Genomic DNA, 20,950 nt, shown 5'->3' on the forward strand with positions numbered 1-20,950 from the left:
GGGAGGGGCTGGCTGGGGAGAAGGGCTGTGAGGGGGTTGGCTAGCCAGCCCCAACCCTGATCAGGCCAGGTTCTCTGGCCGCAATGGGCGTCATAGCGACTGGTCCTTCTGGTCATTATGGTGTTCTGGTTGCTGGCTTTTTATATATATAGATTTGGAGGTAAAGGCAAGGGAATTTGTTAGGAAAACAGAGGATGACTGTTTTAGGGAATGAAATTCTAGGGATTGCTGGGAGGTTGCAGTTATTTTTCTTTTTCTTTTTTTTAAAAAATATATTTTATTGATTTTTTACAGAAAGGAAGGTAGAGGGATAGAGAGTTAGAAACATCGATGAGAGAGAAACATCAACCAGCTGCCTCCTGCACACTCCCTACTGGGGATGTGCCCACAACCAAGGTACATGCCCTTGACTGGAATTGAACCTGGGACCTTTCAGTCCACAGGCCGACGCTCTATCCACTGAGCCAAACCGGTTAGGGCAGTTGCAGTTATTTTTCATTATAAATCTGATATAATTAATAAAAATAAAGTATTCTCTAAAAGTAAAAATTAATAAAAAGTGAAGATGACTCATTAATGTACTTAAAACAAATATAACCTAATGTTTTTAATTTTATGTTTTTATTAAATCAGATATTAAAGGTAACACCTGTTAATTACATTAAACTTAGAAAATATAGATAAGCAAGAAAAAGAAAAAAGAATATAAACACAAATCTGTATTTTTACATTTTTTGTGGGTATCTACATATAAAATACTTTTAACAATTTTGGATCAGAAGAGTTTAATAAATACTGCTAGAATTAGTGGAAAGAGAGAACAATTTGATACATTTAGGAATTCCAGATCATTGGCAGGGTAGAAGGAATGAAAGGGGTAGGAATAGAACATGAGAAGAAAGTGAAAAAAGCTTTCTTTTATTATGTATCATAGAATAAAATTCTTTGAGACAATAAGTCACATCATATATAAACAAGTATAGAGTACATGCTTGTTTGTATTGATATATTTATACATACCCAAACATATATAGGATACATGTATATTTTATGTCATATATCTCATTTCTCATCAGAAGAATAAAACATATTAGAAATAGGCTCCCCAATATAACCAAAAGAAATGAGAGAATAATTACACAGAATAATACAGACTACTTGTAGTAATTATCTAAAGTTAAAACAATTCCTATATAATAAAAGGCTAATATGAAAATTGACTGAATGGTAGAACTACTGGTCGCTATGATGCACACTGACCACCAGGGGGAAGACACTCAATGCAGGAGCTGCCCCCTGGTGGTCAGTGTGCTACCACAGGGGGAGCGCTGCTTAGCCAGAAGCCGGGCTCATGGCTGGCCAGTGCAGCGATGGTAGCAGGAGCCTTTCCTGCCTCTGCAGCAGCACTAAGGATGTCCGACTGCTGGCTTAGGTAGTATAATAAAGTACTAAGTAAAGGCTATACTAAAAAAGGATACAAAATACAAATAAACAGTATATCTATATTTGTCGTATTAGCCAAAGAAATGCAAAAGAACAATTTATGTACTAATGATATCAATATAATATTATTAGATTTATGCTGCCACATTAATCTTGTTATAGAAAAATGATTTTCTCCCAAGTGTTTAAAAAATGCATGTAGAAATTTCCTGAATCTGTACTCTTTTGCTGGTATTATTCACATTTGAAGCTATTATTTATATATGCTCTCTTTGCTATTATAAAAATTGCCAAGGTAATTGTTACTCAAATGAAGAATATTTTATTATAAAAGAATATAGGTAAATATTAGTGTTGGATGATATGACACATCAAGCTACAATACTGATTCAGTAAAATAACCACCTTAAAATTTTTTTCGTCCATGTTTATTTTGTTTTTCTTTACTATTTTTATTCAAGGGGTTATATAAATATCACTAATTAAATTATAACAATATTCCAATTCTTGAAAGATCAGGAAATCAACCGTAAAAAAATTTTCCTTGGTTTGCAATTTATTTTTCTATAGCAAAACTAAGTCAGTAATAGTGAAAATCCTGAAAGAATTTACATTCATAAATAATTAAGACTTGCCATAATTAGAATTAAAAAAAAAAATTACCTGACATAGAGGGATCGCTTTTGGCTTGTTCGAAGAGAACCTGATCCTGAACTAATGCTACTATTCATCATTTGCTCCCGTAAGTCATGTATTTTGGCTTCAAAACGACTGTATTCTGATGAAAGAAAAAGAGAAATAAATTTAAATTTTATATTCTAAAAACTTAAGCCACTTAAAGTATTAAATATGTAACCTGACCTATAATTGGTTAAAGGTGGTTAGAACCTTAAGAGAGTAACAATTTGCCCATTATGCGTATTTCAAAAATTAATAATCTTCTAAATGTACCATAAATTAGTACTGGCTGAATTTGAATTTTCACATATGTTATTTCAAAGTTCGTATCACATTTAATCAATTAAAAGACAATTCCCATGTATCAAATACCAGTATGAATCTTACATTACTAATTTAACTGTAAATTAAAAAAACTAAAAATTAGAACTTATTGTAATTTTTATACTTAAAAAAAGAAATCTATAATAATTTATACTAGATGCTTTGTTTACTGACTTTTTCTCTGTGAGGAAATCAGTTATTCTTATATTCTTAAATATAGAATTTGTGTAGGGTCAATTATATGGGGAAAATAGGCCTTAAAAACTGATAAATGAAGTTAAATTTACCTCAACTCATTTTATAATTTATAAATCTTCAAAATGCCAAAATAAGACACAAAAAACAATCTGAAGGAGAAAACATTTTTATTTAAGGTACTTTTAATATGATGGAAACCTTTTACTTTTTTTACTTGCAGAATTTCTGCCATCTGGAAAAAAATGGGAAACAGTTTTATTTTTAACTTAAAGGGTCCTATCTCTTTTATAGATTTCTTTCCATGTTATTGTAGTTTTTTTTTTTTCTTCTTCTCTGCTCACATTTTGGTATAGTCAGCTAAAAAAGGCCATATGTTGATATTGGCTGTCATCTGGAATTTCATCTGGTGCTACTGGTTGGAACATCTCCATGTAGCTTCTTCATATGACTGCTTGGTTTTCTCAGAGGAAATAAATAGAATCAGGGTAACAAAAAAGCATTTTTGTGGAGGTTCTGATTAAGAGGCACAGTAGGTGGGCACTGCACTCACTCCTCAACATGACCACTTCAAAATTACAACTAAATTATAGAACAAGCAACTTGGATAACCATCTGAAGACTAGTTGAACAGAAGTCCTATAATTAAGAATATAAAGAAGCAGCCATGTAGAGATTGGCAGGAGGGGCGGAGAAATGAAGTGGGCTGGCTCTCACATGTGTGGTGCTTGAGAATCTGGAGGGTTATCTTAGCTACAGAGGGTTTCCCCTGAGGAATGAGGGGACTGGGCCCCATGCTTGGTCCCCCAGCCCAGAACACCAGTGTCAGGAAGAGGAGTCCACATAACATCTGTCTGTGACAATCAGTGGGAATTCCATCTGTTGGGATGAGACAGAATTGGTGCTGGGAACCCAGGCATCTTCTTAAAGGGCCAGTGCACAAACTCTCGCTCACAGGTACTCACGATGGGCTCGGCTCCAAAGAAGACAGAGGATGAAGAAGTCCACCAGAGACAAACAGGGAGAAACTGAGTTGTGTGGCTTCTGGGCGAGAGCTGGAGGGACTCCTGCCATTGTCCCTGTGTTGAGTCCTCCCACCACACAGCCAAATCTAAATCTACACTGGCTTAGTGAACTCCATTAGCTCCACCCTGATGACTCCCTGAGACCCTCTCCCCTAACCCAACTTGTACATATTGAGGCTCTCTCAGAACCAACCAGCCTAGAATTGCGTTGCAGTCTTTCTTAAAAAACTTTGGAGAAATTCTGGTCAAGCTCAGGGAGGTGCCAGAGATGTACAGGGAGAAACTGAGTAGTGTGGCTTTAGGACAGTGATGGTGAACCTATGACACGTGTGTCAGAGGTGACACGCGAACTCATTTTTTTGGTTGATTTTTCTTTGTTAAATGGCATTTAAATATATCAAATAAATATCAAAAACATAAATCTTTGTTTTACTATGGTTGCAAATATCAAAAAATTTCTATATGTGACACGGCACCAGAGTTAAGTTAGGGTTTTTCAAAATGCTGACACGCCGAGCTCAAAAGGTTCACCATCACTGCTTTAGGACAAGGCTGGAGGAACGGCTGCCATTGTCTCTGTGCTGAGCCCCATCCTGCATGGCCTAAGGGCATCGAATTTCCTGGGGTAAGCCCTCCCCTGACATGGCCAAATCTGAATCTGCATTAGCCTGGTGAATAGTACTGACTCTAGTCTGAGGACTCCCTGAGACCCTATCGTAGCCAACTCGAGATGTGGTTGGAGGCTCTTTCAGCAGCAACAAGCCTGGGTCTGCTTTGCAGTCTCTCTTAAAACCTCTCAAGGAATTCTGTCCAGTTCAGGGGGTGGTGCGGTGCCAGACACATAGAAAGAAAAACTGTGTTGCATGGCTTCAGGGTGAGTGCTGGAGGGACAGCTGTGTTGAGCCCTCTTTCCACATGGCCAAATCTGAATCTGCATTAGCCTGGTGAATTCCACTAGTTCCAGCTTGATGACTACTGGAGACTTTGTCCTACTGCAAAGGTTTGCAGGCCCCAGGTGGGTGGTGGCTGGCCTTGGTGTACCCTGAGACTTTTGCTGAGTGGCCTCAGGCCCAGATCTGGGGCTAACCCTGGTGACTCCCTGAGATCCTGCAACAACCCAACTTGCATACCACCGCAGGCTCTTTCATCAGCTGAATCTTATGGGAGGTCTTGGGGTGCCTGGGGCCTTTTGCAGACCTACCGCAGGCCCGGTACTGGTGGTAGCCAGCCTTGGTTCTCAGTGTGGTCCCTCCCATGAGCATCCGGGCTCAGCACAGGCAGTTACCAATGGCAGATCATTTTGAAGCTCCTAATAAGTAGCGCTGGGCCAGTCACAGGTAGCATTTGACATTGACCTGCAATAAAGTCCCTCCCAAGAGGCCCCAGAACCAACATACTTGTTGGCTGGCATCAGACCACAACAGAACACCACCGGGTTAGCTCCACAAGTAGCACACCTAAAATAAGATATTGGCAGGCAACAGACCCCACTGGGGCAAATCCTACTCCATCGAGTTAGCCCCTGTACAGTAGCTTGTACGCTATGGCCGTGGCCAATCCTTACAGTCAGTTAGCCTGAGGTTCAATTCTACCCACTGGCATGTCAATAGCAATCAAGGCCCAACTACAACAGAGAGCATACCCAACTCACACAAACACTCCTAAAGCACCTGCTAAGTGATCAGGAAGACTGTGCCACTGGGCTCCACAGGACATCTACAATATAATGCCACCCTGCCAAGACTGGGAGATGTAGCATACTAGTATACACCTAATACATAGAAACAAACGTAAAAGGTAGTGAGGAGACAAAGAAACATGTCCAGAATACAAGAACAGGAGAAATATCCATCAAAAGAACTTAATGAAATGGAGGAAAGCAATCTACTAGATACAGTGTTCAAAACACTGGTCATAAGAATGCTCAAGGACCTTAGATGAAGAATAAATGAACTCAGTGAGAACTTTAACAAAGTGATAGTAAGCATAAAAAAGAATATAGAAATCATAAAAGAAGAACCAGTCAGAAATGAAGAATACACTAGAAGGAATCAACAGCAGATTAGATCAAGCAGCAGATCAAATCAGCAATTTGGAAGATAAGGTAATAGAAAATACCTAATCAGAATAGCAAAAAGAAAAAAGAATAAAGAAAAATGAGGATAGTTCAAGGGACCTTTGGGGCAACATTAAACATAACAACATTCACATCAGAGGGGTACCAGAAGAAGAGCACAAAGGATTGAGAATCTATTTAAAGAAATAATGACTGGAACCTTCCCTAACCTGGCAAAGAAAAAAGACATACAAATCCACGAAGGGCAGAGTCCCAGACAAGATGAACCCATAGAAGCCCACACTAAGATACATTGTAAATTAAAATACCAAAGGTTAGACAAAGAGAAAATATTATAAACAGCAAGAAAAAAGCAGTTAGTTACCTGCAAGGGAGCTCCCTTAAGACCGTCTGATGATTTCTCAATAGAAACTTTTCAGGCCAGAAAGGATTGGCACAAAATAGTTAAAGTGATACAAATGAAAAGCAAGGACCTAAAGACTACTCTACCCAGAAAGGCTTTCACTTAAAACTGAAGGAGAGACAAAGACCTTCCCAGATAAGTAAAAGCTACTCAACCAGTATTATAAGAAATGTTAAAGGGACAAGAAGCAGAAAGAAGAAAAAGGGAGAAGGAGAAGAAGAAGCAAGAAGGAAGAAGAAGGAGAAGAAGAAGAGAGAAGAGGAGAGAAGAAAAAAGAGGAAAGAAGAAGAAAGAAGAAGAGGAGGAGGAGCAGAAGGAGAAAGAAGAAGAAGAGGAAGAAGAAAAAGATTTTAAATATAAATAATACAATGATGATAACTGTGTACTATCAATAGTTACTTTAAGAGACCCACTTCAGATTGAAAGACTCATAAACTGAAAGGAAATGGAGAAAAATATTCCATGCAAAACAACAAAAAAAGTTGGGGTAGCAATGCTTATATCAGACAAAATAGACTTTAAAACAAAGTCCATTATATCAACCCAACAAGTGGATATAACCCTTGTAAACATTTATGTTCCCAACACAGGAGCATCTAAATATATAAAGCAAACATTGATAGACATAAAGAAAGAGACAGACAATAATACAGTTACAATAGGGGACTTAAACACCCCATTGACATCTATGGATGAATCTTCCAGACAGAAACTCAAGAAGGACAAAGCAGCCTTAAATGACATATTAGACCAAATGAATTTAATTTATATATTTTTTAGAGTATTTTACCTGAAAGCAGCAAAATATATATTCTTTTCAAGTGCACAACATTTTCTAGGATAGACTACATGTTAAGCCACAAAACATGTCTCAATAAATTTAAGAAGACTGAAAGTATACCAAGCATCTTCTCTGACCACAATAGTATGAAAACAGAAATCAACTACAAGAAAAAAAACCCTGAAAACCACACAAACGCATGGCTGCTAAGTAACATGTTACAGAACAATGAAAAGGCTAAGAGTGAGATCAAGGAAGGAATCAAAAGATAACTTGAAACAAATGAAAATGAAAACACAACCACAAAAAATCTATAGGACACTGAGAAAGCAGTCCTAAAGGGAAATTCATAGCATTTCGGGCCTACCTCAAGAAACAACAACAATCTCAAATAAACAATCTAACCTTACACCTAAAGGAACTTGAAAAAGAACAATGAACAAAGATAAAATTGAGAAGGAAGAAAATAATAAAGATCAATGAAGCCAAGAGCTGGTTCTTGGAAAAGATAAACAAAATTGATAAACCTTTAACCAGACTCAATCAAGAAAAAGAGAGAGGACCCAAATAAATAAAATCAGAAGTGACAACTGATATGACAAAAACAAAAAGGATTATAAGAAAAAATTATAAATAATTATATGCCAATAAATTGAACAATCTGGAAAAATTGGATAGTCTTAAAAACCTACAACCTTCCAAAATTAAATCAAGAAGAGACAGAAAATCTGAATGAACAGATTACTACCAATGAAACTAAATCAGCAATAAAAAATCTCCCAACAGACAAAAGTCCTAGACCAGGTGGCTTCACAGGTTAATTTTACCAAACATTCAAAGAAGAATTAACACCTATTCCTTGCAAATAATTCCAAAAAATTCAAGAAGAGGGAAGACTCCCAAGCTCATTTTATGAGGACAGCACTATCCTACTTACAAAACCAGTTGAGACATTACAAAAAAGCAAATTACAGGCCAATATCCCTGATGAATATACATGCAAAAATCCTCAAAGTATTGGTAAACTGAATTCAGCAGTAGATAAAAAAGATCATACACCATGATTAAGTGGGATTTATTCCTGGCTTACAAGGTTGGTTCAATATTCATGAATCAATTACTGTGATACACCACATAGACAAAATGAAGGATTAAAATCATGATCATATTAACAGATGCAGAAAGACATTAGACAGTTGACAAAACCCAGCATCCATCTATATATATTAAAGCCAAGTGACTGGAACACCAGAACGACCGGAACTGGTTGCTTTGCTGAGCACTGCGGCCCCAACTGGCCCCCCAACTCTGATCGGGGGCGGGGAAAGCCAGCCAACCTCCCACGTCCCCTCCCAAGACTGGTCTAGCCCCGACCCCACCCGTACACGAATTCGTGCAGGAGACCTGCAGTTTATAACAAAAACTCTCAGCAAAGTGGAAATAGAGAGAACATACCTTAACATAATAAAGTCCATATATATTACAAATCCACAGCTAACAACATACTCAATGGGGAAAAGCTAAAGTATTTTCCTTAAGATCAAGCAAGACGGGCTTGTCTACTTTCACTACTTTTATTCAACATAGTATTTGAAGTCCTATCCACAAAAAAAATCAGACAAGAAAAATAAAAGGCATCCAAATTGGAAAGGAAGAAGTAAAACTGTCATTATTTGCAGGTGACATGAAATGATGTATAGAGAATCCTAAAGATTCCACCAAAAAACTATTAGAACTGATAAACAAATTCAGCAAAGTAGCAGGATACAAATATAGTATTTGGAAACTGGTTGCATTTTTATACACCAATAATAAACTATCAGAAAGGGAAAGCAAGAAAACAATTTCATTTATAATTGCATAAAAATAACACACAGAAATAAATTTAACCAAGAACGTAAAAGACCTGTACTTGGAAATTATAAAACACTGAAGAAAGAAACTGAAGAAGATACAAATCAATGGAAGCATATACTGTGTTAAAAAATAGGTAGTATATATCTTACTATACTATCTATTTTTTAACACAGTATATGCTTCCATTGATTAAGCTCCTAGGGCAATGAAAACTAAAGAGAAAATAAACAAATGGGACTACATCAAAATAAAAAGCTTCTACACAGCAAAAGAAACCATCAACAAATCAATAAGAAAGCACACTGCATGGGAGAACATATTTGCCAATGTTATCACCGATAAGGGTTTAATCTCCAAAATTTACAGGGAACTCATACAACTTAACAAAAGGAAGATAAACAACCCAATCGAAAAATGGGTAACGGACCTAAATAAATACTTTCCGAAAGAGAACATTCAGAAAGCCAAGAGTCATATGAAAACATGCTCAAAGTCACTAATCATCCGAGAGATGCAAATCAAAACGACAATGAGGTATCATCTCACACCTGTCAGAATGGCTATCATCAACAAATGAACAAACGACAAATGCTGGCGAGGATGCAGAGAAAAAGGTACCCTTGTTCACTGCTGGTGGGAATCAAAACTGGTGCAGCCACTGTGGAGAACAGTACGGAGTTTCCTCAAAAAACTAAAAATGGAACTTCTATTTGACCCAGTGATCCCACTTCTAGGAATATATCCCAAGAAACCAGAAACACCAATCAGAAAGGATATATGCAGGCCGCGCCCGAGGGGCAGACTCCGCAGATCTTTCCCTGGATGAGGAAGCTGCACATCAGCCATGGTAATTCTGGCTCTCTCCTCTTTTTTGTGTCTTCTCGGCCCCTGCCTTCTCTGCGTTTGGGGGGTGGGGGTCGGGGCGAGGAGCGGTTGGCTTTCCTCAAATATAGGTTTATTATTTTTTTCCAGGGGGGGCAGAAGTCTCTAAGAGAGTCCTCACAGCTCCAGGGACAGAGCCAAAGAAGGTGTTTTGTTGGGAGGGGGGGGGGGGGGGGGGGAGTGGGGATAAAGACACATATGTAATACCTTAATCAATAAAGAAAAATTAAAAAAAATAGATAGTTTAAACATCGATAAAATGTCCATACTATCTAAAACAATCAACAGATTCAATGCAATGCTCATCAAAATGCCAATGGCATTTTTCACAGAATCACAATAATCCTAAAATTTATATAAAACCACAAAAGACCCCAAATAGCCACAGCAGTCTTGAGAAAGAAGAAAAAAGTTGGAGGTATCACGATACCTGATATCAAATTATAGCACAAAACTGTAGTAATCAAAACAGCATGGTACTGGTAAAAAAAACAGACCAATGGAATAGAACAGAGAGCCCAGAAATAAACTCATGCCTATGTGGTCAATTAATATAAGACAAAGGAAGCGAAATAAGCCAGTCAGAGAAAGACAAATATCACATGATCTCACTCATATGTGGAATCTAATGAATATATGACAAAGGAGACAAGAACATACAATGGGGTAAAGATAGCCTTTTTAATAAATGAAGTTGGGAAAATTGGACAGATACATGCAAAAGATGAAACTAGACCACCTTCTTACACCATACGTAAGAATAAACTCAAAATGGATTAAAGACTTACATATAAGACTCTAAACCATAAAAAATCCAAGAAGAAAACATAGGCAATAAAGTCTTTGATATTTCTCTTAGTAATATTTTTTTTCTGATATAACTCCTTGGGCAAGGGAAATAAAAGAAAAATAAACAAATGGGACTACATCAAACTCACAAGTTTTTGCACAGAAAAAAAACAACACACAACTATCAACAAAATGAAAAGACAACCCACAGATTGGAAGAAGATATTCACCAATGATACATCAATAAGAAGTTAATATCCAAAATATATAAAGAGCTAATATAATTCAACACCAATAAACAAACAATTTAATTTAAAAAAATAGGCAGAGGACCTGAATAGACACCTCTCCAAAGAGGACATACAGATGGTGAATAGACTTGGGAAAAGATGCTCAATGTCACTGATCATTAGAGAAATGAAAATTAAAACCATGAGGTATCACCTCACACCTGTCAGAATGGCTATCATCAATATATCAACAAACAACAAGTGTTGGTGAGGGTGTGAACCCTCATGCTCTATTATTGGTAGGAATGCAGATTGGTGCAGCCACTATGGAAAACAGTAAGGAGGTTCCTCAAAAAATTAAAAGTAGAACTACATTATAACAAAGCAATTCCACTTCTGTGTATTTATCTAAAGAAATCCAAAACATTAAATTGAGAAGATACATGCATCCCCTTTGTTTACTGCAGCATAATTTACAATAGTCAAGATATGGAAACATAAGTGCCCATTAATAGATGACTGGATAAAGAAGATGCAATATTACTTGGCCATAAAAGATGAAATCTTACTGTTTGGGACAACATGGATGGCCTAGGGGGTATTATGCTAAGTGAAATAAGTCAGAGTAAGAAAGGCAAATACCATGTGATTTCAGTGATATGTGGAATCTAATGAAAAAATAAATGAACAAACAAAACAGAAACCTGCTCATAGATACAGAGAACAAACGGAAGGTTGCCAGATGATGGGAGGGTGTGTGTGTGTGTGTTGGAAGGCTAAGTAAAGAAGGTGAAGGGATTAAGAAGTACAAATTGGTAGTTAGAAATAGTCACAGGAATGGAAAGTGCAGCACAGGGAATACAGTAAATAATATTGGAATAACAATGTGTGGTTCCAGGTAAGTACTAGAATTATTAGGATGATCACTTCATAAATAACATAAATGTCTAAATACCATGCTGTACTCCTAAAGCTAATAAAAAATAAGACTGAATGTCAACTGTAATTGAAAAATAAAATTAAAAAAAAACAACAGAAAAAGGCATTTTAAAAATGTTTTGGGATTTTGGGTCTGATGAAGAATTTTTTTAAAAAGTACGTTTTTATTGATTTCAGAAGAAGGGAGAAGGAGAGAGATAGAAATATTGATGAGAGAGAAACATCGATTGACTGCCTCCAACATGCCCCATATAGGGGATCGAGCCCACAACCTGGGCATGTGCCCAAACCAAGAATTGAACCATGACCTCCTGGTGCATGTGATCACACTCAACCAACTTAGCCAAGAATAAGGTATTCTGGGCAAGAAAAGGTACTTTTGTGAATAGATTCTGTAAATTAGCACTGAATAAGCTTTCTACCTTTCAATTGTTTTTATGTAATAAAAGCAAAAAAGGTTCTTTACAAAAATGATTTTTTTTGGTACAAAAGTGTGATTTTTGAAGATGGACTATTTTAAACCCTGATGTTAAAAACTATTAAATCTAGTAATAATAAAAACTTTAAGCAGTCTTTCAAAAATGCTGCAATTACATGGTTATACACAGTATCTTTTTCTCTACTTTTACAAACAAGTTATTTTACAAACAGGTTAGATCCCATCAGACTTTCTCATAAAACTAGTCTTACAGCAAGAGCAAATTACTGGTCCGGGAGTTTGTATAGTTTAAAAAGACAGGAGCCCTGATGTTTCCTCGAGCGAGGATTAACAACAAAAATAGTTAAGAGTAAGCATGATTAGCCCTGGTCAGTGAGGCTCGGTGGTTAAAGCGTCAGCCCCTACACTGAAGGATCTCAGGTTCAATTCCCAGTAAAGGGTACATTTCTGGCTCGGTCCGGGTGTGCAGGAGGCAACCAATGGATGTCTCTCTCTCACAGCGATGTTTCTCATTGCCCCCCCCCCTCCCCGCCCCCATTGATTCTTTTTACATAAGAATCAATGTAAAAAATATCCTCGGGTGAGGATTAAAAATAAAAAGAGTAAGCATGATTATTGTTAAGTTACTCTTCAAAAGTCAACATTAATATGTAACATTCTTTTATTGTCCTTTAAAATATAATAGGAAATATAAAGTATAAACATTAGTAGGCTGATTAGTATAATAACTGTCAACTCGGAAAATCTTTTACTCTGTAAAGACACAGCTAAAATACAGATAGATTTATGGATGAAGATATAGGTAAAAATATAAACTGAGTCATGAATTTATACTGGTTCTTCTAATTAAAATTTAGGCCTGGCTAGAGTGGCTCAGTGGTTGAGCGTCAACCTATGAACCAGGAGGTCACGGTTCGATTCCCAGTCAGGGTACATGCACAGGTTGCGGCTTGATCCCTAGTGTGGGGCATGCAGGAGGCAGCTGATCAATGATTCCCTCTCATCATTGATGTTTCTATCTCTCTCTCTCCCTCTATGAAATCAATAAAAATATATTAAAAAATAAAAATTAGAACATTAGGTTTTTACTTAATCTATATCATATCTGTATGAATTCCTTGCATAAGAGTTCTGGTTTTCAAGATACTGGGGAATAACAGAATTAGAGTACTGCACGATGACTTACTTGTTTTATCCAATATTACATTCACAGGTCTTAAAATACCACCACCAACACTACAATTAACAGTATCATTGAGAAGAGTTAGCTATTTTCCCTAGTTCTTTTTATCCTTATAGCAGGGGTCCTCAAACTACGGCCCGCGGGCCACATGCAAATACAAATATTGTATTTGTTCCCGTTTTGTTTTTTTTTACTTCAAAATAAGATATGTGCAGTGTGCATAGGAATTTGTTCATAGTTTTTTTTTAAACTATAGTCCAGCCCTCCAACGGTCTGAGGGACAGTGAACTGGCCCCCTGTTTAAAAAGTTTGAGGACCCCTGCCTTAGAGTATGACATTCTAGGGATATGCAGGGGTGGGCAAAAGCAGGTTTACAGTTGTTCGTATGGAAAATAATAATTGATAAGTAATAACACAAGAATAAGCTCTATTTTGAGTACCCACAACTGTAAACCTACTTTTGCCCACCCCTGTATAAATTTATGAAGGCTTGTCTTTTGTGTATGTGTATACAAATAGACTTCACAGTGAGACTGTGTTCTAGTTACTATTGCTTTATAAAGATTAGTGGATTAAACAGTAACCATTTTATGGATTCTGTTGGTTAAGAATTCAGGCAGCATTTTGGCTGGATGGTTGTTGTGGCATAGACTGAGGTCACTTAATGGGATTCAGCTGGTGGAGGAGCTGATTAGTAGAAAGAAGGGTCTATAGCAGGGGTCCTCAAACTTTTTAAACAGGGGGCCAGTTCATTGTCTCTCAGACCGTTGGAGGGCCGGACTATAGTTTAAAAAAAAACTATGAACAAATTCCTATGCACACTGCACATATCTTATTTTGAAGTAAAAAAACAAAACGGGAACAAATACAATATTTGTATTTGCATGTGGCCCACGGGCCGTAGTTTGAGGACCCCTGGTCTATAGCTTCACCCTGCCTTGTCTTGTGTGTTGGTGGTCCTGGATGGAAGTCTGGGGTCAGAGCACCAACATGTGACCTCTGAAGCATGGGATTTTGAGGGTAGTCAGACTTCTTATATGGTGTCTGGCTTCTCCCAGAACAAGACCCCAAAAGAATCAGGCAGGAGTTTCATGGCCTCTTATAATTTAACCTTGCAAGTCACATATGATTATTTCTACCACATTCACTTGTTTACAAATGAGTAATAAGATCGGTCCAAATTCAAGGAGAGATTTCGCCTCTTGATGGGGGAATAGCAAGGTTACACAGCACAAGAACAAATGGGATGCAGGCATCTTTGGAAAGTATCTTTCATAAACTATTTATATAAAAGGCTTGACTAAAAAACAGCATGAATAGAATTGAGATAAAATAACTTCAATTATATCAAAAGTTTACTCACTTTGTTAAAACAATTCTCAAATTGGTAATAAAGCAAAGGCTATCCCCAACCAGTATTTTGTTGTAAAAAAAGATCTAACAGTTAAAAATAAAAGAACTATATAGCTATAAAAAAAGAATGAGGAACATCTGTATATGCTACTATGGAGTGTTCTTACAATTACTACAGTTAGACTATTAGTACACTCACTATTAAGTAAAACAAGCAACTTGGAGAAATGTGTATGTTATTGTTTATTTAAGAAGGAGAAGCAATATATACATGTTTTGTATATATACACACAGTTATCCTATATAATAAAAGCCTAATATGCTAAGTGTCCGGTTGTCCATTCAACCAATCAAAGCATAATATGCTAATGATATACTAAGGCTGCTCAACTGCTTGCTATGATGTGCACTGACCACCGGGGGTAGACAGTCGACCAGTCATTATGACGTGCACCGACCACCAGGGGGCAGTCAACTGGTTGACAAGTTGCTATGACGTGCACTGACCACCAGGGGGCAGACGCTTCAATCGGTAGGTGAGCTTGCTGCTGGGGTCTGGCCGATTGGGACTGAGCGAGATGGGTCGGGCACGCCCTGGAGCCCTCCCGCAGCCCCTCCCCGGCTGGCCAACCTCCCGTGTCCCTCTCCGGCCTGGATCGTGCACTGGTGGGGTACCTCGGCCTGGCCAGCACCTTCTTGCAATCCGGGACCCCTTAGGGGGATGTCGGAGAGCTGGTTTCAGCCCGATGGCGGAACGACTGGTTGCTATGACACACACTGACCACGAGGGGGCAGATGCTCAACACAGGAGCTGCCCCCCAGTAGTCAGTGTGCTCCCACAAGGGGAGCACCGCTTAGCCAGAAGCCCTGAGCCAGGCTCATGGCTGGCGAGCACAGCAGTGGTGACGGGAGCCTCTCCCACCTCCGTGGCAGTCGGACATCCCCTGAGGGCTCCCGGACTGCGAGAGGGTGCAGGCTGGGCTGAGGGAACCCCGAGTGCATGGATTTTGTGCACCAGGCCTCTAGTATATACATAATTATACCAGATGGGGCAAAACTGGGATTACAGTGGTGAGTTTTGAAACTATTTATGTATTATTACTGGAGGCCCAGTGCACGAAATTCGTGCATGGATGGGGTCCCTAGGCCTGGCTGGCAATCAGGGCCCATCAGTTTCCTTGCCTTACTGCCGCCTCCTTCCCTCGCCACCTGCGCGCTGCCACAGTGCAGTATCTTGCCTCCTCCTTTCATTGCTGCCCTTGTGCCACCACCACATGGTTCCCCACCTCCCCCCTCCTCCTTCCCTTGCTGCTCATGTCCGTCGCCACCCACCCCCGATTCCCCGTCCCAGCCCAGGGCTCAGTCCCGATCAGGCAATCAGGACCTGTCAGCTGGGGGGAGGGACTGGCCAGGGGGAGGGGCAAACTGCGACTGAGGTGGACGGGTGGCGGGCCAATCGGGGCTGAGGGGAAGGATGGGGGGAGGGACCCAGGAGGTTGGCTGCTGGCCCCAAGGAGGGAGCCAGTCCTTGACCGCCCTGGGAGCTACCCCCAGCCCACAGGCTGGGGGCAGGGACCAGGAGATTGGCCAGCAGGCCCCATCAGCGATCGGGGCCTATGGGCTGGGCGTAGCTACTGTGTTGAGTGTCTGCCCCCTGGTGGTCAGTGTGCATCATAGTGACTGGTTGTTCCGGTTACTATGTTGTAACAGTCGTTTAAGCTTTTATATATATCCTATATAAATAAAAGCCTAATATGCTAAGTGTCCGACTGTTCGTTCAACCGTTCGACCAGTTACTATAACATGCACTGACCACCAGGGGCAGATGCTCTGACCAGTAGGTTAGCTTGCTGCTGGGGTCCGGCTGATTGGGATTGGGTGAGACGGGCCAGACTCACCCTGGAGCCAATCTCCTGCGGTCCCTCCCTGGCCTCTAAAATATTTCTTCTAATTAATTTCCTTTCAATGTGCACGAATCTGTGCACCGGGCCTCTAGTAGATTATATTTTGAAAACTACTGACCGCCATGCAGTTGATCAAGGTTTTTTCTTTTTCTTTTTTTGAAGCAAAGAAAGTAAGGGTTTACTTTTAGAGTGGCCCATGCCCCAAATCACAGGTGAGCTAGTTAATGTTCAAAGACCTGGCTCTCCAACAAAAAGTTGATCAAGGTTTGACTGCTATACAACCTACCTAGGGTGGCTGCAATGAGCAGTCCACCATCTTGCCGCTCACAGTGCAGGTACAAACATAGTTATCAGGCACTGCAGCTGTAAAAGGAAGTCACTTGACCCTGAAATGGAAAATTCACAAGCCCCATTTCAAAAAGCCTGCCTTTTCACCCGAGCCCATTTAGTCACCAGCTTATAAAAGCAGCCAAGCAGACCAAGCTTTTGAGTCAGTTCTGAGGACCTTCCTTTCCTCTGTGCTACCTCCCATGTGCCCAAGCATAAGCTTAATAAAACATGTCTGGAAATTTCTCTGGAGTTTCCTCTTGATTTCCATTTTGGGGAACCCAAGAACCTCAACGCTGATAACAGGAGAATGAATATTATAACTGGTCTAGAGAAGAAAAGGAAATATTTTTGAGTAAGAAGGCAGGCTGGTTGGAGAAAAATATGACAAGGAAACTAAGAGACTAAAAAATTTTTCATTAGGAATCTGCTACAGAAAATCACTATTAGACAGCAATTTTCAACCTTTTTCATCTTGTGGCACATAAACTAATTACTAAAATTCTGCAGAACACCAACAAATATATTATACTAGAGGTCCAGTACACAAAATTCGTGCACTGGTAGGGTCCCTAGCGGCTGCTGGCCGGGTACTCCCTCCCTTCCCCTGGCCGGCCCCGCCCCCTGGTTGAACTCATAGTTGAGGGGACAATTTGCATACTACTCTTTTTTTTTTTTTTTTTCCCTAGCGGCTGGCCGGGTACTCCCTCCCTTCCCCTGGCCGGCCCCGCCCCCTGGTTGAACTCATAGTTGAGGGGACAATTTGCATACTACTACTTTTTTTTTTTTTTTATTGCTTAAAGTATTACAAAGGGTATTACATATGTGTCCTTTTTTTCCCCCGCCCTGGACAATCCCCTGGCTTCCCTTACCCCCCAGTGTCTTATGTCCACTGGTTATGCTCATATGCATGCATACAAGTCCTTCGGTTGATCTCTTACCCCCCTCCCTCCTGCCCCCCAAATCTCCCCAGCCTTCCCGCTGCAGTTTGACAATCTGTGTGAGGCAGCTCTGCCTCTGTATCTATTATTGTTCAAAAGTTTATAATGGTCTCTATTATCCATGAATGAGTGAGATCATGTGGTATTTTTCCTTCATTGACTGGCTTATTTCACTTAGCATAATGCTCTCCAGTTCCATCCATGCTGTTGCAAATGGTAAGAGTTCCTTCTTTTTTACAGCAGCATAGTATTCCATCGTGTAGATGTACCACAGTTTTCTAATCCATTCATCTACTGATGGGCACTTAGGCTGTTTCCAAATCTTAGCTATGGTGAATTGTGCTGCTATGAACATAGGGGTGCATAGATCCTTTCTGATTGGTGTTTCTGGTTTCTTGGGATATATTCCTAGAAGTGGGATCACAGGGTCAAATGGGAGTTCCATGTTTTGTTTTTTGAGGAAACTCCATACTGTCTTCCATAGTGGCTGCACCAGTCTGCATTCCCACCAGCAGTGCACAAGTGTTCCTTTTTCTCCACATCCTCTCCAGCACTTGTCGTTTGTTGATTTGTTGATGATAGCCAGTCTGACAGGTGTGAGATGGTACCTCATTGTTGTTTTGATTTGCATCTCTCGGATGATTAGTGACTTTGAGCATGTTTTCATATGTCTCTTGGCTTTCTGAATGTCCTCTTTTGAAAGGTGTCTATTTAGATCCTTTGCCCATTTTTTGATTGGATTGTTTATCTTCCTTTTGTTAAGTTGTATGAGTTCCCTATAAATTTTGGAGATTAGGCCCTTATCAGATATAATGTTGGCAAATATGTTCTCCCATGTAGTGGGCTTTCTTGTTGTTTTGTTGATGGTTTCTTTTGCTGTGCAGAAACTTTTTATTTTGATGTAGTCCCATTTGTTCATTTTCTCTTTAGTTTCAACTGCCCTAGGAGCTGTATCAGTGAAGAAATTGCTTTGGCATATGTCTGAGATTTTGTTGCCTTTGAATTCTTCTAGAATTTTTATGGTTTCCTGTCGTACATTTAAGTCCTTTATCCATTTTGAGTTTATTTTTGTGTATGGTGTAAGTTGGTGGTCTAGTTTCATTTTCTTGCATATATCTGTCCAATTTTCCCAACACCACTTATTGAAGAGACTATCTTGGCTCCATTGTATGTTCTTGCCTCCTTTGTCAAATATTAATTGAGCATATTGGTTCGGGCCGATTTCTGGGTTCTCTATTCTATAGTTTGTTCTAGATCTGTGAAGTAGGCCGTTGGTATTTTAATGGGAAGTGCGTTGAATTTATAGATTGCTTTGGGTACATACTACTCTTTTATTATATAGGATTTTTTACCAATCTGATATAAAATAGGTATAATTTTGATTTATTCACACTGGACAACTATTGTTGTGTTGGCTGTTGTCTTTAATTTTTTATTTTTATTTTAGAGGACATTTATTAAAGCTGGGGACAATGAAACAAGAAAGGACTGGGGAAATGGGCCTAGGTGGTCTGTTTTGGCTCACTAAAAAGTCAGAGAAAAGGGAGTCTTGGGGACAGGCTCAGGGGGCTTGCTCTGATGAACTGCCACTGCCCATTGCTACCCTGGTTCCAAGCCTTGTGGAGTCCCTTAGAGTTTAGGAGATGCATGCCTGTGGGGGAAGAAAGGGCAGGGGGGGAGACAAGGGCATGCTCCTGGGGGAGAGAACAAGCATTGGGTCCTTTGTCTTGAGGCTTTTATTTCTCTCTTGCAGATGACCCCCTGCCCTGACAGTGACCAATCAGTGGAGATCATGGATCCTGAAAGAGCAAACCTAGAAAACTGATGAATATTCTGCTGAAACCCTGTTCTGAGACCTCCCCTAAGATTCCCACCTGTTGTCATTTTTTAATTTGACAAGCTAAGGAAAAAGAGGTTCGTGCCCCTGACTAAATAGTCAGGTATTGCATGTATTAAAAATTCTTGTGGCACACTGGTTGAAAATCACTGCTATGAGATGACAAATGCTTATAAAAACAAACAAACAAAAAGCCACTAGTCCAATACAACCTCTCCATTGAAACATAAATGAAAATACTCCTTGATATAAAGATGCCTCCATCAAGATTAGAATAGTTTAAACTTTTAAATGAACTAAAGAAAAAGTATCAATCAGAAAGGCTCATTAATAGAAAAGTATGGAAATAAAAAAGAATAAAAGATAGAAAGAGAAACACAGTACAAGCATAGAAAAAGATCATCTGAAAGGGAGATTCCTGAGCCCATTCAATAACTACTCTAGGAAAAGGGTAGCCCACTATTGCCAACCATCAGTGGCAAGTATGTTTAGTGCATAAGGAGGTACGTTAAGCTTAGTTAAAAGCCACAAAATAGAAAAATAGTAAGACTAATCATCTTTGTTCTGGTCTATGCACACCAAGCTTTAGAGCAGTTCTTTCTTCTATTAATCAATTCTTACCCCCTTATTATACCAATATTTTACCCGGGTCCAAGAAGATTTTTTAAAAAAAATATATTTTTATTGATTTCAGAGAGGAAGGGAGAGGGAGAGATAGAAACATCAATGATGAGGGAGAATCAGTGATTGGCAGCCCCCCACCCCCCCCATTGGGGATCGAGCCCGCAACCTAGTCATGTGCCCCTGACCGGAATTGAACCCGGGACCCTTCAGTCTGAAGGTTGATGCTCTATCCACTAAGCCAAACCGGCCAGGGCGAAGATTTTTTCCTTGATAAACATTAGTTAGAATATGTCTGAATTTTGATCAATCAATTTTCTATCAATATAAAAATTCATTCCTTCTTAATTCAGGAAAGTTTTCTTGAGTGCATTATAATTTCAAACATTTATTCTCCTCTTTAAAAATCTTTTTCTTTTCCTCAGCAAGTCTAATTATGTATATGTTACATATACATAATTGCCTGTCTTCCAGTGCTGATATTTTCTCTCATCTATTACATAAAAAGCCTGTGGTCGTCACGCCATCATGCCTTAACGACCCATCAACAGGAGGCTGCGTGCATGGGGCTGCGGGTGTGGCGAGGTGTGCGCGAGTGGGCAGGGACTTGACTCTGAAGGACTTGACCAGAGGTGCAGATGGGTTTCTGGGTCCCGCCTCCCGGGGCAGTGGCGGAGGTGGCAGTGGGACTCTTTCTGGGTCCCACCGAGCCACGGGACACT

General features: G+C 39.5%; 1 protein-coding gene across 19 annotated transcripts in view; it reads right to left on the reverse strand.

The window, feature by feature from the left end:
* Positions 1-20,950, reverse strand: part of DLG1 (discs, large homolog 1 (Drosophila)) — a 294,073-nt gene that overhangs the window by 48,973 nt on the left and 224,150 nt on the right. For all 19 annotated transcript variants that reach the window (XM_014545303.1, XM_014545309.1, XM_005873176.2 and 16 more), the window contains one exon: positions 2,107-2,221. In XM_014545303.1, the coding sequence (XP_014400789.1) occupies positions 2,107-2,221 (115 nt within the window). The remainder of the gene's footprint in view (positions 1-2,106; positions 2,222-20,950) is intronic.

This window comes from Myotis brandtii, unplaced genomic scaffold, assembly GCF_000412655.1.
Source record: "Myotis brandtii unplaced genomic scaffold, ASM41265v1 scaffold4, whole genome shotgun sequence".
Taxonomy (NCBI): domain Eukaryota; kingdom Metazoa; phylum Chordata; class Mammalia; order Chiroptera; family Vespertilionidae; genus Myotis; species Myotis brandtii.